Source organism: Hipposideros armiger, unplaced genomic scaffold, assembly GCF_001890085.2.
Source record: "Hipposideros armiger isolate ML-2016 unplaced genomic scaffold, ASM189008v1 scaffold_703, whole genome shotgun sequence".
Lineage (NCBI taxonomy): Eukaryota > Metazoa > Chordata > Mammalia > Chiroptera > Hipposideridae > Hipposideros > Hipposideros armiger.
In genome coordinates this window covers 161,376-183,361 of record NW_017732053.1, presented here as the reverse complement: position 1 = coordinate 183,361, position 21,986 = coordinate 161,376, and the positions used below count along the sequence as shown (strand labels likewise).

The 21,986-nt window shown below is 45.6% G+C and overlaps 1 protein-coding gene across 14 annotated transcripts in view; it reads left to right on the top strand.

Moving 5' to 3' along the window:
* MICAL3 (microtubule associated monooxygenase, calponin and LIM domain containing 3) overlaps positions 1-21,986 on the top strand; it is a 220,152-nt gene that overhangs the window by 121,888 nt on the left and 76,278 nt on the right. For 8 of the 14 annotated variants that reach the window (XM_019627037.1, XM_019627036.1, XM_019627039.1 and 5 more), the window contains 5 exons: positions 1,928-2,026; positions 3,796-3,852; positions 6,841-6,948; positions 9,306-9,413; positions 10,007-10,193. In XM_019627037.1, coding sequence (XP_019482582.1) covers positions 1,928-2,026; positions 3,796-3,852; positions 6,841-6,948; positions 9,306-9,413; positions 10,007-10,193 — 559 coding nt within the window. Of the gene's footprint in view, positions 1-1,927; positions 2,027-3,795; positions 3,853-4,019; positions 5,635-6,840; positions 6,949-9,305; positions 9,414-10,006; positions 10,194-21,986 lie in introns of those variants that run through there. The other 6 variants (XM_019627047.1, XM_019627046.1, XM_019627045.1 and 3 more) reach the window with 4 other exon arrangements.

The following is a 21,986-nucleotide window of genomic DNA, read 5'->3' as shown; positions in this document are numbered from 1 at the left end:
AACTCTAAACCAGATTTCCCAAACTCTAGATTCTTATGATATTTATAAAGGTAGCATGCGATGGGAGGAACAAAGAGCAAAGGAGGTCGCTGTACTCCATGCAGGTGGGTGAACAAATGACTGTAAGTGGCACGTGCCTGGGCAGCTTTGGGCAGGCTTGCCAGGAGTCTTGGGCAGGAAGTACCACCCAGGACCCTGGCCCACTGAGGCCCTGTCCTGGTGAGGGCTGGTGCTTGACACGGCAGCCTGCCGCCTGGTGGAGCTGAACTGCAGGGGCCGCGGGAGCGTGGTGCCTGTGGGCTGCTGGCATTTCTCTGATCCTTGAGCCTCGTGCGGGTTGCTGTGTGGAGATGGATGGCAGCTGTCACTTGGGTGCCAGATGGTCAGTCATTGAAGCAGAATACTGTATGCTGTGCAGGCAGCAGAACAGCGCTGTTACACTCAGGCCAGGGTTCCGTGCAATGGGCACCAGAGGACAGAGAGAGTAGCTGGGTAGGTGAGAGAGAAGCCATAACATCAGCAGTGAAAGCCCTTTCGATCCTCGTGTGCTTCATGTTACACAGAGCTGGGAGTTAGGATTTCCTGTTGCGAAAGAAGTGTAGCTCACAGATCTCACAGCTATGTGAAAAGTGTTAATGTTCACATGTAATTTCTTCTCAATACTAAAGCAGGGGTAGCTTCATTAATCTCAGCCTTGTAAATTTATCTCCTAAAAGAGAGCACTGTCGAGCAATGCAGATGCTATAGAAGTCAGGAAGGGGGACCTCTGTGGTGCTGTCTGCCTCACCCCGGACCACTGGCCCCCTTTGCCTCTTTTTAGGAGTGGCCAGCAGCACCGTATCCTGACTCGCTTTGTGTTTCTCTTGAAGTGGTTCAGATGAAGGCAGGAAGGGTAGCATGCATAGCGGAGTTGGCCCCAGGTCCAGCTTTACAAACTTAGGGCCCGATATGAGGAGGGAACGAGTCACTGCTGCTGCCAGAGACTTCCCTGGTGCCTTCCTGTGCAGCACTCTTGCTCCTCCCTCCCACCTTCTTGCCTTTTCATCTCAGAAGGGCATCTTGCAGGAAGACTGCACATGGTCCAGCCTGGTTTGTAAGCCGGTCGTCACGTGAGGTGGGAACAGATAGGGAGCTGCCTCCTTGGCCCTCAGCTCCTACAGCTGTTTCTCATCCTGGGCATCACCTGTGTGCTGCCCCACGTGGTCTTTGTGGGCGTGAGGAAGTGAGGATCCTCTGACTTAGGAATTGTACTACAGGATTGTCTGAGTCCTGGACAGATTCTCAGGGAAGGGATTCAGTGGAGGGGGCATGGTGGGAGCTGGTGCATGGACATAGGTATGGTGTCTGGGTAGGGAGCGACGTTTACCTTTTATGTCCTGTTTCCTGTACTTGGACTTACTTGGTAGTTTTCAGGACCTTCTGAGTGTAAATGAGGGGGCTGAACAGTGGGAAGCAGTGGCAGCATATGCTCGTAGGTGGCCATGGGGGAGACTGCCACTCTGCTGCTGTTGGTGAACAGGTGACGAGCTGTTGGGAGGATCTCCAGGTTCCCCTGTGGTGGTGGCCTACATGTCCTTTCTCTCTACTTACAACCAAGCCCATTTGTTCTGTCCCCCGACTCCCCCAATGTAACCAGCTGAGAGAATAAACCCTTGATCCCTGGCATTTAGAAAGCACTGCACTGCAAGTCTGACCCCAAGACCACCTGCATCCAACAAACAACATGAGTGTGGCCTGGAGGTCAGCGACAGGATGCATATGACATGCCGCCTCCCTGACCACAGTGCTCTGCTGTTGAGGATGGAGGGACAGGGAAGGAGCCTGTGGGGTGCTTTTGGCAAATGCCCCCTGGGTCCTTCCAGAACCAGCCTAAACGTGGCCACTGTTTCACCGGTGTTCTCTCTGTTTGTGTCTGTTGGTGCAAAAGCGACTGGAAAAGGAGCGTTCTCGGACCTGCCCCAAAAAAGTGATCACACTCTCTCCTCTCCCCACCCCACCTCCCTGTGAGGCGTGTGGCGACCAGCAGGTGACCTTCTCTGCATGCTCCATCATCCTGTCTGTGCGTTCATGCCTGCTTGTGTAGGTGGCTGTGACAGAGGCCAAATCAGCATTCCCGCTTGTCATTGATAAATGTTACAAGATAGAAAGATCATGTACAGAAACCATTTGTAACAGAAGCAACTTTTATTACCCCAAATGAGCCAATTCCTGATTGGACCTCAGTGCAGGATGGTGCGTATTATACTCAAACCCTGGGTGCTGTCATGTAGTCCCATGTCATAGGAATACAAATGTGTCATCACAAACTAAAGTTTAAACCATATTTGTTATATATGTGAGGTCCAAAAGCCCTGGAGAGTAACACGTTTATATAACCCCATTTAAAGCAGCCATTTTTGCCTTGCTGCCCAAGGAAACTGAGCTTAGATGAACTCTTGGAAGTTTTTTATAGGGCTTTACTCTGTGAGTTTGCTTCCTTCTGATTTTGAGAGTCCTGCCTCTTGCTTATCCAACTTCTGCCAACACCAGCCCTTCCATCCACCCCAGTCACACTCCAGGCAGATCATTCAAAAAGTGCTTTCCAGTAGAGCTAATCACCAGCGTGGAGAGCCAGGACAAGCAAGTGTGCATGTGTGGCAAGCACACTTTTAGAAAGCCTGCTTACTGAGTAGCTCTGTCAGCCGTCGTCGTATAAAATGCTAACTTTAAAGGCAGGATTATGGAAAGGCATTTTCTCAACTAACGTGGCCTGTTTAAAAAGCAATTCTCTTAATGTGTCTGATGTTGCAGGCCCAGCCTGCGTGCCTGGGTCTGAGAGCCGAGCCATTATGGTGTAGTCCTGCCCTGTGCCTCGTCTCTACATCAGAGCTGTCATGAGGAACACTTACTGAGAGCCAGGCAGCATTCTGGGTTCTTGCCCTGTGTGATCTCAGTCAGGCCTCACAGTTCACCCTGTGAGGCAGGTACTGTTATCATTTCCATTCTACAGGGGAGGAGACTGAGGCATAGGGTAGGGAGGTCACGCAGCTGAATCTGGGTGCTGTGACCCTGGAGCCCACGCGCTGGCCTCATCCTGCCTGGAGACAGTGTACTCACGGGCTCTGGACAAGAGGAGCCACAGTGGGCGCCCTGGTTCAGCTCTCCAGCATAGAGGCCGTCAGGTGAACCCTCAGTTATCCAGAGTGACAGGTGGCCTTCCCCATTCCCGTCATTGCTGGTGGTGCTTTCCTCGGATCAGTGGAGGCAGCCATGTGTCTGTCTTAGAGAGGCCCACCCCCTTGTGTATTGACTGGAAACACTCCCAGTCTTTCGCGCTTCTCCCTTTAATGAGCCAGGCCTGTGTCCCAGGTTCCTGTGCAGGAACCGCTCCCCACCCCGCAGTTCCCTCTGCACTGTGTACTGGTCATGCATCCAACAGCTTTTGTGTCCCCATCTTTCCTTTCTCATGTCTTGTAGAAAGCTTTACCCTTCTAACCCACCTCCTTTCAAACCCGCATGTAATGCCACTGATCTTGTGCCACCATGGGAAGGACCTGGTTGTCCCACCTCTGTACTAACTAGTTCTTCCTCTGTGTGGGTAGCTGACATCACCGGAGGCCAGCTAGGCAGAATGCCTGTGCCAAAAGTTGTCCGTGGGTCAGGGGGGCTTGATGGGTGGATTGTGGCTCCTAGGGCGGGGCTCAGTAGGTCGCCGGGATTTGTGTTGAAATGAGCTCTGAATTTCTGGTGCTGTCACTTAGGATGGCCAAATAGAGCATTTAGATGGAGCTTAAATTTCTACTTTGTTGCCAACAGACGAACAGGGACCTTGGTGCTGAGAGCTGCGGCAAGCAGAACCCCCATCATGAGAGGGTAAAACGCGCATGAGCTGTGGCATGGGATGCTGAGAGCCACAGATGGGGCGCTGTGGTGGGGCAGAGGGAGGGAGGGCGGGCCCCTCTCCCCTTGCGTCTCGCTCGCCTCTCCCCTTGCGTCTCGCTCGTCACCCAGCCCAAAGCCAGAATTCCTTTTGCTAACAGCGCTGGCCCACCAAAGTAGCATTCATCAGAGCATTCACCCACCCAGCACTCAGACGAGAGCCTCGGTCTGTGGGGCAAACGGCCTAATGACTTCCCGTTCTGCCCAGCTGTCCCATTCCAGAACCTGTGCCTCTAGTGGGGTGACGCTTGGCTGTCAGGTACGACTTCTTAGGGCAAGGGTTTGGGCCAGTAAGCAGGTGCGAGTTGCTTAGCTCTTTGGACAGTGAGGGTCCTTGAGGCGGTAATACTGAGAGAGCCAGAGCTCTTACATTAAGGGGGTTTCTCAAGCATGAAGCAGATGCGGGGAAGAAAGCTGATGACAAGATGGGGGTATATGACACGCACCAGCTCGTCTTTTCTGAAAAACTTAAGGGGATTACTGATTACACCTGGCCACTGCGTAACTTGATGAAAAGCAGACATGCACATTTTTAAAAGCCTGCTTATTTATGGAACTGTTTGGTTGTTTTGCCCTTAAAGATGCCCCATAGCTGCTCTCTTTACGTGGGTTTTTAAAACTTTTACCTCCCCTTCTGCCTTTGATCTCAGAAATGCAGCAGTCAATCCAGTTACTGCTCAGATCTAGTGGGAAGCCAGGCATAGTGCTGTCTTCCAGTGCCCTGTCACCAAACTAGAGCAGGCGGCCATGCTGCCAAGAGCACAGGGGGACTAGGTCTGGGGCTCGAGGAGCCTGGCTTGAGGTGGAGGGCGGGTCCGTTCATCTCCTCACCCGGCCCAGCTCTGCCCTTTCGCTCTTGGGGCTGCTTCCTCCACGAGGTCTTGGTGTGCCCAGTCTCGGTCTTCCTTCTCCTGGGATGTATTCCTCTCAAAAAGAAAACTAGGCATTTCACTGAGTAAGACGATGCCCTACATTTTGGAGATCCTGCTGAGTTTTACTGAAATAGTGTCTAAACAAAGATAAGTGGAGGGAAGTATTTGAATGAAAGGAGAGGTTGGCAGGGAGAAGCCATTGGAAGTTAGAGCTGCATTGCATAGGAGGAAAGGTAACAATAGGTTTGCAGGGAGTTTTCTTCCATTTCTCCCAAAGGCCTGGTTTCCAGAGTCTTCAGTTCAGAGCTCCTGTCTGGATGCTTTTAAGGGCCACCCTTATGTTCTGCAGGACTTTCCACTGTCCCAAGATTGTACCTGTGCACCCACCAGCTCTCTGCCCCACCATTTCCCCAACACCTCCCATCCTCCATTAGCGTCCATTGCTCTGCCACGCCTGGGGCAGCTCAGTCATGTCCCTTGTTTCTTTTGGGGGTTGGCACTCCTCTAGGAGGTTTTCCCCAGCTCCCCCAGGCCTGTGAGTGCTGAACTGAGGGCCACTGAGCTGATCAAGCATCTGGAATAGAGGCTGATGACACTTCACATTGTCACCCCTCAAAGCGATGAAGCTAGTGTAGGCTGAAGTAGAGGGCGTGATCGATCTTGGAGCTGGAGGGGCAGGGCTTCTCCTTACCATGACGGTTCCGCCTCCGTCCACCCTGAACTGGCAGGCACTAAGCAGTTACTGTTCGCCAAAGCCCTCTGCCACCTTCTCACTCCCTAGGGCAGCGGTTCTCAACCTGTGGGTCGCGACCCCTTTGGGGGTCGAACGACCCTTTCACAGGGGTCACCTAAGACCATCGGAAAACACATATTTTCAATGGTCTTAGGAACCGAGGCACCGCTCCTTTATCCGTCTCCAGGCGGGTCCGCCCACATGCAGATACGCCCACATACGAGTACCCGGCGTGATGACATCATCGCGCCAACCCCATCACATACACCCCGTACAAATACAGGTGTATGTGACAGGGTTGGCGCCATAATGTACTTATGCGGACCAGTCACACACATGTAGAGAGCAGCTACTGTGTAGAAAGCAGCTGCTGTGTTGAAAGCAGCAGTATTGGAGGTAAAACGACACTTCATGAATTATAAATATTTCACAATATAAAATTACATATTGTTTTTGTGATTAATCACTATGCTTTAATTATGTTCAATTTGTAACAATGAAAGTACATCCTGCATATCAGATATTTACATTACGATTCATAACAGTAGCAAAATTACAGTTATAGAGTATCAACGAAAATAATTTTATGGTTGGGGGTCACCACAACATGAGGAACTGGATTAAGGGGTCGTGGCATTAGGAAGGTTGAGACCCACTGTCCTAGGGTCTGCTTGGGCTTAAGAATAGGCACCACTTCTGTACACATGCTGCATGCAGTCTGCACAGGACTCGCGGCCTCCAGGTTTTCCTCCTGATCGTTGCTGGGATTTGGCTAGCTCTTTACTGAGCAGTTTCTCTGAGCACCAGCAGCAGGAGGGGGAAGAGCCACGTCCCAGCTTCTATGTGGAAGGAGCCAGCTTTGCTCTTGCCTTGCTGTCTCTGTGGTCTGTCATTTGTAAGGCTAGTGGAATGATGAGTGGTAGTGTCCTGCCCAGGAGAAAGCCCAGCTCAGGCCAGTGAGGGGCTCTGCAGAGCAGAGCACGTGTGAGCACCACCTCTGCACCCCACCAGCGAGGGGCGGCTGGTGCTCTCTGCAGGGCGTGCCGGCGTGTGGGACCGGAGGACAGACTTTCCAGGCGCTCCTGGCCGGTGACTGCACTGCAGCGCAGGCAGCCCTGGAAGCAGGAGGGGAGGCCCCTCTGGAAGCAGAACGAAGCCTTCAATGAGCCACTTATGCTTCTGGGCACTAGGAGTATGGCTTTACTGCATTTGTTATTTAGAGAACGTCTAAAGTGAAAGGGCCTAAAACTGCCAAATCCCTTATGCTCAGGTCGGTGTGTAACTTTTCATTTTCTTTCTCCATCTTGTATTTTATAGCCAGAGCCTGAACCTTCTCGTCGGTTTTTTGTCGATCAGTGGGAGCTTTCTCTTAGTCTCCGCTCCTCCAGCCGCCCCGCCTCTCCTTGCTCTGACTCCCTCCGACAGGTAGCAGGCCTGGGACTGGGCCAAGCTGTGTGTCCCCTTCAGCCTCTGCTCACTTCACTTAAACAAAGCCAGCTGGCCCCAGGGAAGTTGCACAGCTAACTTGGCCTGTCTCCTGTAGGAATCCAGCTGTGTGTGCCTGTGTGTATGTCCATCTGTCTGTTTTACACGTGAGGCCCGTAAGCATACACCTAAGTTAGAGAGGCTGCTAGCCTTCATTGCATCAAATTCTGTTGAAGTAAATCCACTTGCATTATATTTCACCTATGTGAAATAATGATAAACATTTTTCAGCCATTAGCTTTTTTAACACCAGATGTCTTGATACTAATATGTGTTACAAAATAGGCACCACAGTGGAATTAAATCTCTTGAATGGTGTGATGAAAAGGCAGGGTCATGGGTGCCTCTTGACTTGTAATCGTGTAAGGAATGAACCCCGCTGCTTCCTCCAGGGGAGCTGCTCCAGCTGTAAGCAGTTTATAGAGATTGGAGGGTCCTTTGGCCTTCCAGCTTGTTTCCTGTTCTTGATCTGTAGCATACATGGGGCATGTGTGAGGAAGCTCGCACATGTGTGGTGGCAGTAGTGTGAACCCAGCAACTGCTACATTGCAGCTATTTCTCCAGAACAGGGAGAAGGAAGTCATCTGCTTTTCATGCCAGAAACAAGTAGAACCTGTTTTGGGGGGGAGAGTGCTGCTTGTCAATACGGTCATATCACCTGAGAACTGAAGGTGACAAATGCCTCTGCACGCAGGCAGCCCTGGGTTGTAATTGCCATGACAGGATGCAAGGAGGAGGCTCGTTTCTGGGGGAGACAAGGGCTTGGAGCAGTGAGGACCCAGGGCTGCTTGGTGTCCCAGCCTCACATTTGACACCTAGCCCACTTACCTGCTGCAGAACAAAAGCAGTGCAGATTGCTGCTCCCTCAGTGGCAGCTATTAAGTGAGCTGCTCAGCCCTTCCTGGTGTCTCTTCCAGACCCAAGCCCCGCTAGTGTCTCTAATCTAAGTAAGGCTTAGCTTGAAGGGCCACTTGTTTTTCTCAGCTGCTGATGGGGATAAGCTGAAGAGTTAATGGGCAAATGGCACCAATCCTTGGGAATCTCCTTATTTTAAATCGAAAATATAATTGACTCCTCAGTTCCAGCTGGACCTTAGAGAATTGTTGGACATTTGTGCTTCTGTCTTCTCATATTTAGGTAGTTAGCTGCCCCTAGAGGGCTTCTCGTTTGTCCCTGCCCAGCCTGGGCATGCCATCGCCCAGTGTGTGCTTATCCATTCAAACCACTTTCTAACCGGGGTTGTTGGCATCCCCATGGCAGCTGCTCCTGCATTTCTGAGTCAGAATTAGTCAGGCAGCATCCTTAACTCCAAGGTTCATGAGAGGAGTATCACACACACCTGGTGTCTTGGCCATCTCCACATGGAAGGGTGACCTGGACACGAGTCTGTACAGGACTGCCAGCAAGGCTGACCTTGTTTCCTGGAGACACGCGCAAAGCTGGGTTCCCTAGCAGGGGGGTTTACAACTGAAATTTACTAGTTTCCTCCTGTGACTTCTTCAACACTGCTAGAAAGAGGCCTGAGCTGGTTGGATTTTTCTCTTTTCTCTTTTTTCAACCTATACAAAAATAATCCCTCCTGGAGTAGAAACATTCTGACTAAGACGAAACCGAGCACCTTTTCCCCCTGCAGCTGTGTCTGAGACCCGACCGAAGCTGGAAGGCTTCGGACTAGTGCCTGGGATACGGGCTGAGGAGGGCTCTTCCAGGTAACGCTCAGAGATGTTTGATGCATATTACAGGGTTCTAAGTGAAGCTTCAGTGATGAGGAAGGAGGTCACAACAAGTAATCCTAGACTGTTGGCGCCTGTCACCCAAGTGGACAGTCAGCCTTTGCAGGAGCGAGCCTTCTAAGTGAGGCAGTAACTTCCCCGGCCCTCCCCCAGCCCTGGAATCATGCTATCAATCTGGCGTCTGCTGTCCGGATGGGACTGGTTCCTCTTGAATTCTCCGTATTTAATTTGAGTCACTAGGATATAGGCCCTTCTTACTCTCTTCTGTGTTTGCATCCATCCTGTCTTCCCACTCCCACAGCACTGGATATTCCAAAAAGTCATGAAGGATGAAGTTCTCCCTTACTGAATTTAATTACCCCTGCCTGTGCTGACACTTGTGTGTGGTACCGACACCTTTTCTCACAACTGAATTTCCTGCTTGTAGACACCATTGGCATGGTTTGCTGCTGCACCTTGTGTTCATTTTATACCTTTCAAAGAGTTTTTTCCTGCTTCTTAACTTATGTATTTTTCCTTCTCATTTCCCTTCATTCTGGTCATTTTATAATCTCCAACCACTAGAAGTATATAAAGATGTACACAGGCGGAGTGAGCTTATTGGCTGAGCAGATAGCCAATCAGCTTCAAAGGAAAGAACAGCCCAAAACCCTTCTAGACAAGAAGGAACTGGTAAGAGACACACAAAGGGTTCTGTCTCTCTTGATATAACATAGCTGTGGTAAACAAAGCTGGTCTGTTCTGAGGGGCTTTGTAGCATAGCGCCAATATATGTGCCATGTGGTAATTTTTCTCAAGGTGGTCTGAATTTTGTAACTAAATTTCTAGGACTGTAATAGTTACTTAGAATGTTGTGTGGGAAAGCATACTTAGTATCTCTAAACGTAATTGTTCTAGAATCCAGGGATCCCATATCCATGTAGAACCATGAATATATATTTTTATGTTACCTTTAAAAACAGTTCTGTCAAAAGAGTTTGGTTTGATCTGAAATTCTGTAAAACGGACTTGGGTTTCCTCTCGGCTATTGAGAGACATGGATTCAGCATGTGCCTGGGCCAAGTGCTGTGTGGGACACATGTGACAGTCACTGCAGTCGTGCGGCTGCTCTTGGGGAGAGCCAGAAGCAGAGTGAGCGTCCCAGTGTGCCTCACCCCGTGGCTTGGCAAGGGTTGCTCTCACTGCCTGAGAGGGTTGTGTGTCTGACTCCTAGAGGTGAGCCTGAGCGACCGCCCTGACGTGTCCCCCTTACCCCCCACCCACAGGGCTCTATCAAGAAGGAGTTCCCGCAGAACTTGGGGGGCAGCGACACGTGCTATTTCTGCCAGAAGCGGGTCTATGTGATGGAGAGGCTGAGTGCTGAGGGCAAGTTCTTCCACCGCAGCTGCTTCAAATGCGAGTACTGTGCCACCACCCTACGCCTGTCGGCGTACGCCTACGACACTGAGGACGGTGAGTCTCTCTAACTTGGGGCACACTAGAAACTGAGCTTAGGGCACGACTCCATTTGAACAGGTCTTAGGGCCTCTGCCTGTGTTCTTATAGATCCATTTTTTCATTCTGCCTCTCTTAACCCTTTCCATTCATCTCCTTCTATTCTTTGTTTTTTCTCTAAGGCTCTTTCATATAAATATTTTTCCAAAGTCACCAGGCTACATCATAGCATTGCTCAGTGGTGATAGTAATGAAAATTGCATGCATTTACCTAAATCACTTCCCTGGCCTCACTGACACTTGCTTTCTTACCTCATGGTGGAACCCTAACATAAAAGGGACACATGTGGATAAGTGGTAAGTCTTAATTTTGACTTCACTTTAGAGAACGGGAATTACAGGCCTGTAGAAGTCATATTCGTTGCCCAAGGTCAATGATAAATTGAAACCAGATCCCCTGTCCCTGGGTTCTCGGACTTTTGCCTCCTGAAGATGACGGAATTGTGCCTGGTTTCCCACCTCTGTAGCATCGGCATCTCTCTGGTGGATTGAGGATTCATGGCAGAGGTCCCAGACCTCATTTACTGTGGTGTTGAGGTCCTGACCTTCTGTGATCATGGAATGACCTCGATAGGGCAGAAGAGAAAGAATTACAGAAATAGATGACAAAGCCTGGTAGATGCAGGTCACCATGCCAGCTGCCTGAACATCTTTTATGGTTAAATGTAAAAGGTCACCAAAGACAATGATGATTCCAACACCCCTTCTTGCAGGATGGGAAAGGAACTTCATGAAGAAGTCCTACTGAGTCAAAAGGAATGCAAAGGCCTAGCTTAACAGGAAGTGAAGTAAATCCTTATGGTGTGGCATTAAGTCCATTATATAACCAGTGATTTCAGGAGATACAGAACACGGGAGAAGGAAACCATGTGTTGAGGAAATAGTCATTTTAGTCATCTAGACTGTCCTCTCACTGAGTAAATAGGCTGTCAAACTGTCAGAAGTAGCCAGGAAGGAGCCAAAGAGGTGAACTGAGGAAAGCTAACTTACATTAGGCACCTGGTCCTCTTTTTACATCAGTAGAAAGCACCATCCAAGGAGAGAAGAATGAGACAGTGATCTAGATAAGGAAGGTGTGTTGTTAGGTGGCAGGTCTTCTGTTCCCACCATTACTGCACACTGCTCTTTAGATAACATCTTTGATCTCCCAAGGATGGAGTTGGCAGACACAGCCCACCCATTGTTCAACTGTCCTTAAGGCTTGGGTTATGTTAGCCTTTAGCTGCAAAATCTGCCTGGGAAAAACCCTTAAGCTCCAAGAATTGATCTGCAAGTATTAGGTTGGTGCAAAAGTAATTGCAGGTTTGGACTGTGAATTTTAAATCATTATAACTAGGCTCAAACACATCTTTATTAAATCAAAATAGGAAACCATTACAATCAACACATTTTTGCCAACGAAAAATAAGTTTGTTTATTTCTGTAATATAAAAATCTGTGCTTCGGGGCTGGCCGAGTGGCGCGTTGGTTAAGAGTTAGCTTGGGAACGCGAGTTCTGAGCAGCAGGGCCCCGGTTCAGATCCCACATGAGGGCCAGTGACACCGCCCTCTACAGCTAAGATGGTGAACAACAGCTCGACCTGGAGCTGGGCTGCTGTGAGTCGCCGGCGATGGTGTAGGCTGCAATGAAGCTGCAGTGGGCTGCCGTGAGCTACCATGAGTGGCTGGCAGCCAGCGTGAGCTGCTGTGAGTGACCGTACAGTGGCCGGCGACCGATCTGCCTCAGCCGGGAAGAGCACAATGATAATATCAACATGGGCCAGTGAAGCAACGTCCTTCACAACTAGACTGAAGAACAAAAGGACAGCAACTTGTCTATTCCAATTCCCCGATTCCCCGATGCTGTTCCCCTCCCCCAATTCCTCAATAAAATCTTGAAAAAAACAGAACAAAAACCTGTGCTTCAGAATTCAATGAACTCTTGGAAAGCATTTTCTGCAGCCTGCTGGTTGTGGAAGTGTTTTCCCTGCAAAAAGTTGCTGAGATGCTTGAAGAAGTGGTAATTGGTTGGCGAGAAGTCAGGTGAATATGGCGGATGAGGCAAAACTTCGTAGCCCAATTCGTTCAACTTTTGAAGCATTGGTTGTGTGACGTGTGGTCTGGCATTGTCGTGGAAAAGAATTGGGCCCTTTCTGTTGACCAATGCCAGCTGCAGGCGTTGCAGTTTTCAGTGTATCTCATCGATTTGCTGAGCATACTTTTCAGATATAATGGGTTTGTCAGGATTCAGAAAGGTATAGAGGATCAGACTGGCAGCAGACCACCAAACAGTGACCATGACCTTTTTCTTGGTGCAAGTTTGGTTTTGGGAAGTGCTTTGGAGCTTCTTCTAGGTCCAACCACTGAGCTGGTCATCGCTGGTTGTTGTATACAATCCACTTTCCATCGCACGTCACAATCTGATTGACAAATAGGTTGTTGCGTAGAATAAGAGAAGACAACACTTCAAAACGATGATTTTTTTGATTTGCGGTCAGCTCATGAGGCACCCATTTATCGAGCTTTTTCACCTTTTCAATTTGCTTCAAATGCTGAACAACCGTAGAATGGTTGACGTTGAGTTTGGCAACTTCTCGTGTCATTGTAAGAGGATCAGGTTCGATGTTTGCTCTCAATTGGTCGTTGTCAACTTCCAATAGCCAGCCACTATGCTCCTCATCTTCAAGGCTCTCGTCTCCTTTGCAAAACTTCTTGAACCACCACTGCACTGTACGTTCATTAGCAGTTCCTGGTCCAAATACGTTGATGTTGCGAGTTGTCTCTGCTGCTTTACAACACATTTTGAACTCGAATAAGAATATTGCTCTAATTTGCTTTTTGTCTACCATCATTTCCATAGTATAAAATACATATAAAATAAACAAGTAATAAAGTCATTAGCAAAAAAACAATAAAGTGAGAAATGCACATTAAAATGATGTATAACATAACCACATTTATTTAAGAATGTATTCCAATATCAAAGGCAAATTTCAACAATGCAAAAACCACAATTACATTTGCACCAACCTAATGGTTTTGCAGATAGATTGTGTAATCATCGCTGCCAAATTCTCATAAGGACACAAATCAAGTGTGAGATATGCCTCAGGGAGCTTACATTCTGATGGGAGTGATAAGACAAGGACAGTGAAGCTACAAGAGACAAGGTAAGAGTATATGATTAAGGGCGAAGTTATGTAGTGCAGGTGATAATTTTGTAGAAGCTCAGAGGAGGAAGAAATTAGAGAAGCTCAGTAGCTGTTAGGAGTGACTGAACTGATCTTAGACTGACTCAGAGAGAAGCAGAGGGAAGAGATGGCATATCAGGTAAGAGGATGACAGGAGCTCAGTGGGAGTGGCCATGGTGTTGAGGCAGGATAAGTCAGGCCAGCCTGGTGAGTGCATTGCTCTTGACCCTGGAGCAGGGAGGACAGTGGGTCTAAACCAGCTCCCCAAATTTTAACCCAGATGAAGTTTCCATGTGCTCAGCCTCTCCCCCCCCTCACCACCCCTCCCCCCCCACACACACACACAAAGGACAGGTGAAAGAGAAAGGACTGGAATTTCAGGGGTCCTGAAGTTTTAGCCTGTTCTCCAACCGAGTTACTGTGTGATTCAGAACTCTAATTAAAGAGCGTCAGTTAAAAGAAATAATTAGGGAAGTGGTGGCTCAGGAGAAAAGAAATAAGCCAGGCATAGTGCTGGGCCCTGTAACATATGTGGGGCCATTTCACCCTTCACCAGCCCTAGAAAGTAGCTAGTTTTATGATTATAATTTTACAAACTAGGAAACTGAATTCAGAGGAGTTGTAAATTGCTTGTCCATGTTCACACAACTAGTAAGTGCTGGAATGTCTGAGATCCTTCCAGTTCAGACATTCTGGGATTAGTAACTCTGGGCCCATGTCAGCTCCAAACTGGTAAATTAAGATTCATATACTTCAGGGCCGGCCGAGTGGTGCGTTGGTTAAGAGTTGGCTTGGGACGCCAACTCTGAGCAGCAGGGCCTGGTTCGGATCCCACGTGAGGGCCAGTGATGCTGCGCCCTCTACAGCTAAGATGGTGAGCAATAGCTCGACCTGGAGCTGGGCTGCCATGAGTTGCTGGCGACAGCATAGGCTGCAGCCCCTGTTGCAGTGGGCTTCCATGAACTACTGTGAGTGGCCGGCAGCTGGCATGAGCTGCCATGAGCCCCCGTGAGCGGCTGTCCAGTGGCCGGCAAGCAACTGCCTCAGCCGGGAAGAGCGCAATGATGGTGCCAACTTGGGCCAGTGAAGCGACGTCCTCCACAACTAGACTGAAGAACAAAAGGACAGCAACTTGTCTGTTCCCCTTCCCCGATTCCCCAATGCTGTTCCCCTCCCCTAATTCCCCCAATAAAATCTTTTAAAAAAGAATCGTACACTTCAGGTAAATGTCCATGTTTTACCCTTGTCCCTGTTTACTCTTCCCTTCAGCTCTTTTAAAAGGATGCAGCCCGCTGTCAAAGTAAGCTACTCTTTCTCTTGCCAAATGCTAGCTTTTTTTTTACTGCTGCCAACTCTTAAGACAAGGACTAATCAGACAGTATTTCAAGTCTTTGCCTGTCATTTCAACAGAGAAAACACACCCCCTGCTGAGGTGGTCTGGGAAGGGCTGCCCTCTCTCAAAATAACCCGCAGCCCTGTCTCTGCCAGCACCATACTGACCACCACCTAGGCCGCTGGTCTCTGGGCCCCACCACTGCCCCCTCCAGTCAGCTCCCACAGAACAACGGCGAGACAGAAACCTGAACTTAACCAGTCTCCTGCGTGTTCCTTTTCAGCCCCTGCAGTACAAATGGAATGCGATCTTCCCAGGCTTAAAGCTTCATGTGTTTGCCGTGGGCTGCTTCTCCAGCCTCTCGGCTGTTAGCTGTCCCCTAGCCCACTGTGCTGCCACACTGGTCTCTTTAACACTCAGCCACAATTAGCCATTGCTACTTGAGGGCTTTGCACTGGCCGTCTCCTCTCCTGCAATGACTTCCCCTGATCTTCTCAGGGTGGGCTTCTTGTTCACATCCCACAGACATACACCCTACTCAGTGAGGTATTTGCAGACCTCATGACCTACTTACCACTACCAGACACTTATTCCTGCATCACCTCTCCTTCCAAGCACAGACTAACCTGTCTTCTTGACCGGAGCCTTGTGTTTAGATTAGTGCCTGTCGTATGATGGCACTCAGTGTTTGGATGAATGAATACATGGCCCAGTTTGCCTTCGGTTTTCCCTTTAGCCATTTGTTTTCTCCAATTCACTTTTCCAGTCATCCCATATTTAATGACCAAGACTCCTTAATTTATCTAGACCATGTAAAATCAGTGACTTGACTGAATAGACCAGGGGTTGGCAAACTGCAGCTTGCGAGCTGCATCTAAAGAGCCGCATGTGGCTTGCAAGCTGCAGTTTGCCGACCCTGGAATAGACCATAACGTGTGGTTGGTTTATAGCATTAGCATGGCTGTATTTTCTAACTGAGACAAGCATCATAGTGTCATGGCTAAAAGTACAGACTCGAGCCAGGCTTCCAAGACTCACCTCCTGTCTGAGAACTGCTGAGTAGGGGCACACTTTGAGCAGGTGTCTTTGCCTTTCTGTGCCTCAACTGGAGAAAGGTGGATGGTAGTACCCACCTCATTAGATTGTGAACATTAAATGGGTTGACGGATGTAAGGCAGTTATAATGATCTTTGGCACATGGTAAATGTTAGATTAAAATTAGCTCTTTTGTTATTAATCTAATAATCAAAAAGTACCACCAAGTAGAGTTTGGGAGGGGGCATAAGGAGAAAGATTAATTGAGCAGCTACAACATGTGACATGTGATATCTCATTTGTTATCTCAGTATAGGCGATGAATATTATCTTCATATTCTACATGAGGATATGTTTCAAGAAGCTAAATACAGTAAAAGCTAGGATTGCGAGTAACTTGGTTTGCGAGTGTTCTGCAAGATGAGCAAACATTTCTAATACATTTTAATGTAAACGAGCGATGTCTTGCAATACGAGTAGTTTGTTTCCGGGACGAATTATACTCGCAAACCAAGGTATTACTGTATTTCACATAGCTACTGAATGGTTGACACAGTATTTAAACCGAGACCTGACCTCAGTGCTCAGGTTCCTTCCATCATGTTTTACTGCATTCCCAGAAAAAAAAAAGTTTCTGGAATTTTTTTGAAAATCTCCTTTTGCTTAGGATTGTGGGACTTGTTTTTAAAACCTAACCCTCTTCTCTTTATTAATTTAGGATACTGTAGCAGAAATCAATGAGGGTTCCCTGGTTGGTTAGCCTATTGAGTTGTATTTTAAAATCTACAGTTCTATTTTAGTAGAAAAAAGCAAATTAATGCAGGAAAAAAATAGAAGAAAGGAATGAAAGCAATTATAACTGATGATTATTTCTGATACTGTAATAAGCGAGACTCTTGGTTACAAGTAATAGAAGCCCAAGTCAGATTATTTTCACTTTTAGGTCCTCTTTGTTTTTCTTTTTCTTTTTCTTTTCTGGCTTTTTCCCCTAGCCTTATTGACATGTAATTGACACATGACATTGTATAAGGTATCAGTGTTAATTTGATACATTTATTAATTGTAAAATTATTATCACCATGGTGTTAGCTACTACCTCTATCCTGCCATATATTTACTAGTTATTGTTTCTGGTGAGAACATTTAAGGTCTACTCTCTTAGCAACATTCAAGTATATAACACAGTGTTAATTAGCTATAATCACCATGCTGTACATTAGATCCTCAAACTTGTTAATCTTAAAACTGGAACTTTGTACCCTTTGACCAGTATCTCGCTATTTCCTCCACCTCGCAACCTCTAGCAACCACCACTCTACTCTCTGTTTCTCTGAGTTGATCTTTTTTAGATTACACACGTAAATGATATCATATAGTATTTGTCTTTTTTTGTGTGTGAAATAAACATTTTTTTAAATTAGTTTCAGCTGTACAACACAGTGCAATAGTTATACTTTTTACCCCTCAAAATGACAACCCCCTCCCCCAATCCGCCGCCCCACTCCCCCCACCATATCATACATATCTATTACAATTCCCTTGACTCCATTCCCCACACTATACTCCATGTCCCGTAACTATATATATATTCAGTGCAGTGATTAAGCCTCTACCTCATCCATGAAGTGGTCTCCCTGACAAGACATGTGACCATCTGACACCCTACAAAATATTTACAACATTATGAATTATATTCCCCAAACTGTCTTTCATATCCCTTGGCAATATTGTAGTTACCTATTTATGCTGTCTAATCCCTTCCCCTTCTCCCTCATCAACCCCCCTCCCAACTAGCAACCATCGGTTTTTCCCCTATATCTCTGAGACTATTTCTGTTTACTTTGCTCGCTCATTCAGTTTTTTTAGATTCCACACATAAGTGAGATCATATGGTATTTGTCTTTCTCCCACTGACTTATTTCACTTAACATAATAGTCTCTAGGTCCATCAATATTGTTGCAAATGGTACGATTTCATTCATCTTTATAGCATAGTAATACTCCATTGTATAAATGTACCACAGTTTCTTAATCCAGTCATCTACCATTTCGGTTGTTTCCAAGTCTTGGCTATTTGGCGAGGTTGTGGAGAATAGGGAACCCTGGTGCACTGTTGGTGGGACTGCAGATTGGTGCAGCCATTATGGAAATCAGTGTGGTGGTATCTCAAAAAACTGGAAATGGAACTACCGTATGACCCAGCAATTCCAGTCTTAGGTATCTATCCAGAGAAACCCAAGACGCTAATTCGAAAAAATATATGCACCCCTATGTTTATTGCAGCGTTATTTATAATAGCCAAGACTTGGAAACAACCGAAATGCCCATCGGTAGTATTTGTCTTTATCTGTCTGATTTACTTCACTTAGCATAATGCCCTCAAGGTCCTTCCAAGTTGGTGCAAAGAGCAGGATTTTCTTCTTTCTCATAGCCAAATAATACTCCATTGTGTATATAACCACATCTTCCTTATTTATTAAATTTATTGGGATGACATTGGCTAGTAAAATTACATAGGTTTCAAGTGTACAATGTTATAATACATCATCTATGTATCACATTGTGTGCTCACCACCCAGAGTCAGTTCTCCTTCCATCACCGTATGTTTGATCCCCTTTACCCTCTTCTATCCCCTCTCCCCACGTATCCTCTGGTAACCACTAAACTTGTCTGTGTCTACGAGTTTTTGTTTGTTTGTCCATCTTGTTCATTTGTTGCTTTCTGTTTTATATCCCACATGAGTGAAGTCATGTGGTTCTTGTTCTTTTCTGTCTGACTTATTTCACTTAGCATGATAATCTCAAGATCCATCCATGTTGTCACAAATGGCAGTATTTCACCTTTTCTTATGGCGTAGTATTCCATTGTGTATATGTACCACATTTTTTTTATCCAATCATCTATTGAAGGACCCTTTGGTTGTTTCCATGTCTTGGCCACTGTAAATAAAGCTGCAATGAACCTTGGAGCACATATATCTTTATATCTTTACAGATAAATGTTTTCAGATTTTGGAGGGTAGATATCCAGGAGAGGGATTGCTGGGTCATATGGTAATTTTTAATTTTTTGAGGAACCTCCATACTGTTTTCCATAGCACTGCACAATTTACATTCCCACCAGCAGTAAATGAGGTCCTTTTTCTCCACAGCCTCTCCAACACTTGTTATTACCTGTCTTGTTGATGGTAGCCATTTCTAACAGGTGTGAGGTGGTATCTCATTGTGGTTTTGATTTGTATTTCCCTTATAGCTGGTGAAGCTGAGCATCTTTTCATATGTCTGTTAGCCATTTGTATTCTTCTTGAGAAAAGTGTCTGTTCAGGTCCTTGGCCCATTTTTTGTAGAATTGTTTTTATTTTTGTTGAATTGTATGAGTTCTTTATGTATTTTGGATATTAGCCCCTTATTGGAGGTGTTGTTTGCAAATATCTTCTCCCTTTTGGTTGGTTGCTTCTTTGTTTTGTTGATGATTTCTTCTGCTGTGCAGAAGCTTTTAGTTTGATATAACCTCATTCATTTATTTTTGCTTCTACTTCCCTTGCCTTGAGGTTAAATTCATAAAATCCTCTCTGAGACCAAGGTCCATAAGTTTAGTATCTATGTTTTCTTCTATGCAAGTTATTGTTTCAGGTCTTATATTTAGATCTTTGGTCCATTTTGAGCTAATTTTAATATATGGTGACAGATAGCCGTCTAGTCTCATTCTTTTGCACATAGCCACATCTTCTTTATCCATTCATCCATCAGTAGACACTCAGGTTATTTCCATATCTTGGGTATTGTGATTAATGTTGCAGTTAACATTGGAGTGTAGATATCTCTACAAGAGCCTGATTTCAGTTTCTTTGGCTATATACCCAGAAGTGGGATTGCTGCATTGTTTGCTAGTCTTATTTTTAACTTATTGAGGAACCTGGATACTGTTTTCCATAGTGGCTGCACCAGTTTGCATTCCCACCAGCAGTGCACAAAGGTTCCCTTTTCTCCACATCCTCACCAACACTTGTTTCTTTTTGTTGACAGCCATTCTAACTGGTGTGGGGTAATATCTTGTGGTTTGATTTGCATTTCCCTGATGATTACTGATGTTGAGCACCTTTTCATCTACCTGTTGGCCAATTATATGTCATTTTTGGAAAACTGTCTATTTAGTTCCTCTGCCCATTTTTTAATCAGGTTGTTGGCTTTTTACTTTTGAGTTGTATGAGTTCTTTATATATTTGGGATATTAATCCCTTGTCAGATATATAATTTGCAAATATTTTCTCTCATTCATTGGTTGTCTTTTTATTTTGCTGATGATTTCTTTTGCTCTGCAGAAGCTTTTTAGCTTAATGTGGTCATACTTGCTTGTTTTTGCTTTCATTGCTTGTGCTTTTGCTCTCATATCCAGGAAATCACTGCTGAGACCACTGCCAAAGAGTTTCCCCCCTGTTTTCTTCTAGGAGCTTTAGTTTCAGGTCTTACACTTAAACCCATTTCAAGCTCATTTGTGTCAGTGGTGTAAGATAGAGGTCTAATTTCATTCTTCTGCATGTGGGTACCCAGCACCACTTATTGAAGAGAGTCTATTTCCCCCATTGAGTATTATTGTCTCTCTTGTCAAATATTAGGTGACTGTATATGTGTGGGTTTATTTTTGGGCTCTCAATTCTGTTCCATTGGTCCGTGTCTATTTTTATGTCAGTATTATACTGTTTTGATTACTATAGTTTTATAATATAGTTTGAAATCAGGAATATGATGGCTCTGGTTTTGTACTTCTTTCTCAGAATAGCTTGGACTATTCGGGGTCTTTTGTGGTTCTATACAAATTTTAGGATTGTTTCTTCTATTTGTGTGAAAAATGCCATTTTGTGATAAGGATTGCATTGAATCTATAGATGGCTTTGGGTTGTATGAGCATTTTAACAATATTAATTCTTCCAATCCATGAACTTGGGGTATTTTTCCGTTTATTTGTGTCTTCAAGTTATTTCATCAGTGTCTTGTAGTTTTCAGTATATATATCTTTCACCTCCTTGATGAGATATATTCCTAAGTGTTTTATTGTTTTTGATACTGTTATGAATGAGATTTTTTTAAAATCTCTTTTCAGATGTTTTGTTGTTAATGTATAAAAACAGTTATTTTCTGTATGTTGATTTTGTATCCTGCAAACTTGACTGAATTTGTTAATTAGTTCTAGAAGTTTTTGGTGGAGTCTTTAGGATTTTCTGTATATAAAATCATGTTGGGCCGGCCGAGTGGCTCAGTTGGTTAAGAGCTCACTCAAGAGTTTGAGCTCTGAGCAACAGCAGTTCGATTCCCAGCCTGTGCTGAGCAGCCGCTGAGCTGCCAACAGGTGGCAGGATGGCTCAGCTTGAAAAAAATTTTTTTAAAAATCATGTCATCTGCAAAGACAGATGACTTCCTCCTTTCCTATTTGGGTGCCTTTTATTTCTTTTTGTCCGGCTAAGATTTCTAGTACTATGTTGAATAGGAGTGGTGAGAGTGGGCACTCTTGTCTTGTTCCTGATCTTAAGAGGTAAAGCTTTTAATCTTTCATCATTGAGCATGATGCTGGCTGTGAGTGTATCATATAAGGCCTTTATTATGTTGCAGTATGTTCCTTCTATACCCAATTTGTTGAGCATTTTTATCACAAAAGGATGTTATCTTTTGTCAAATGTTTTTTCTGCATCTATTGAGATGATCATACAGTTTTTATCTTTCCTTCTATTAATGTTTTTATCTTTCCTTCTATTAATTTCCTTCTATTAATTTCCTTCTATCACATTTATTTATTTGCTTATGTTGACTCATCCTTGCATCCCAGGGATAACCCCCAGTTTATTATGGTGAATGATCCTTTTAATGTGCTGTTATTATTTTGTTTGCTAATATTTTGTTGAGAATTTTTGCATCTATATTCACAGGGATATTGGTCTGTAATTTTGTTTTCTTGTAGTTTCCTTATCTGGCCTTGGTATCAAGGTAATGCTGGCTTTGTAAAATGAGTTTGGGACTGTTCCCTCCTGTTCAGTTTTTTGTAAGTGTTTGAGAAAGATCGCTGTTAATTTTTCTTTAAATGTTTGGTAGAATTCACCAATGAAACCATCTGATCCTAGGTTTTTCTTCTTGGGGAGGGTTTTGATTACTGATTCAATCTCCTTACTCGATATTGGTCTGTTCAGATTTTCTGTTTCTTCATGATTTAGTCTTGGTAGT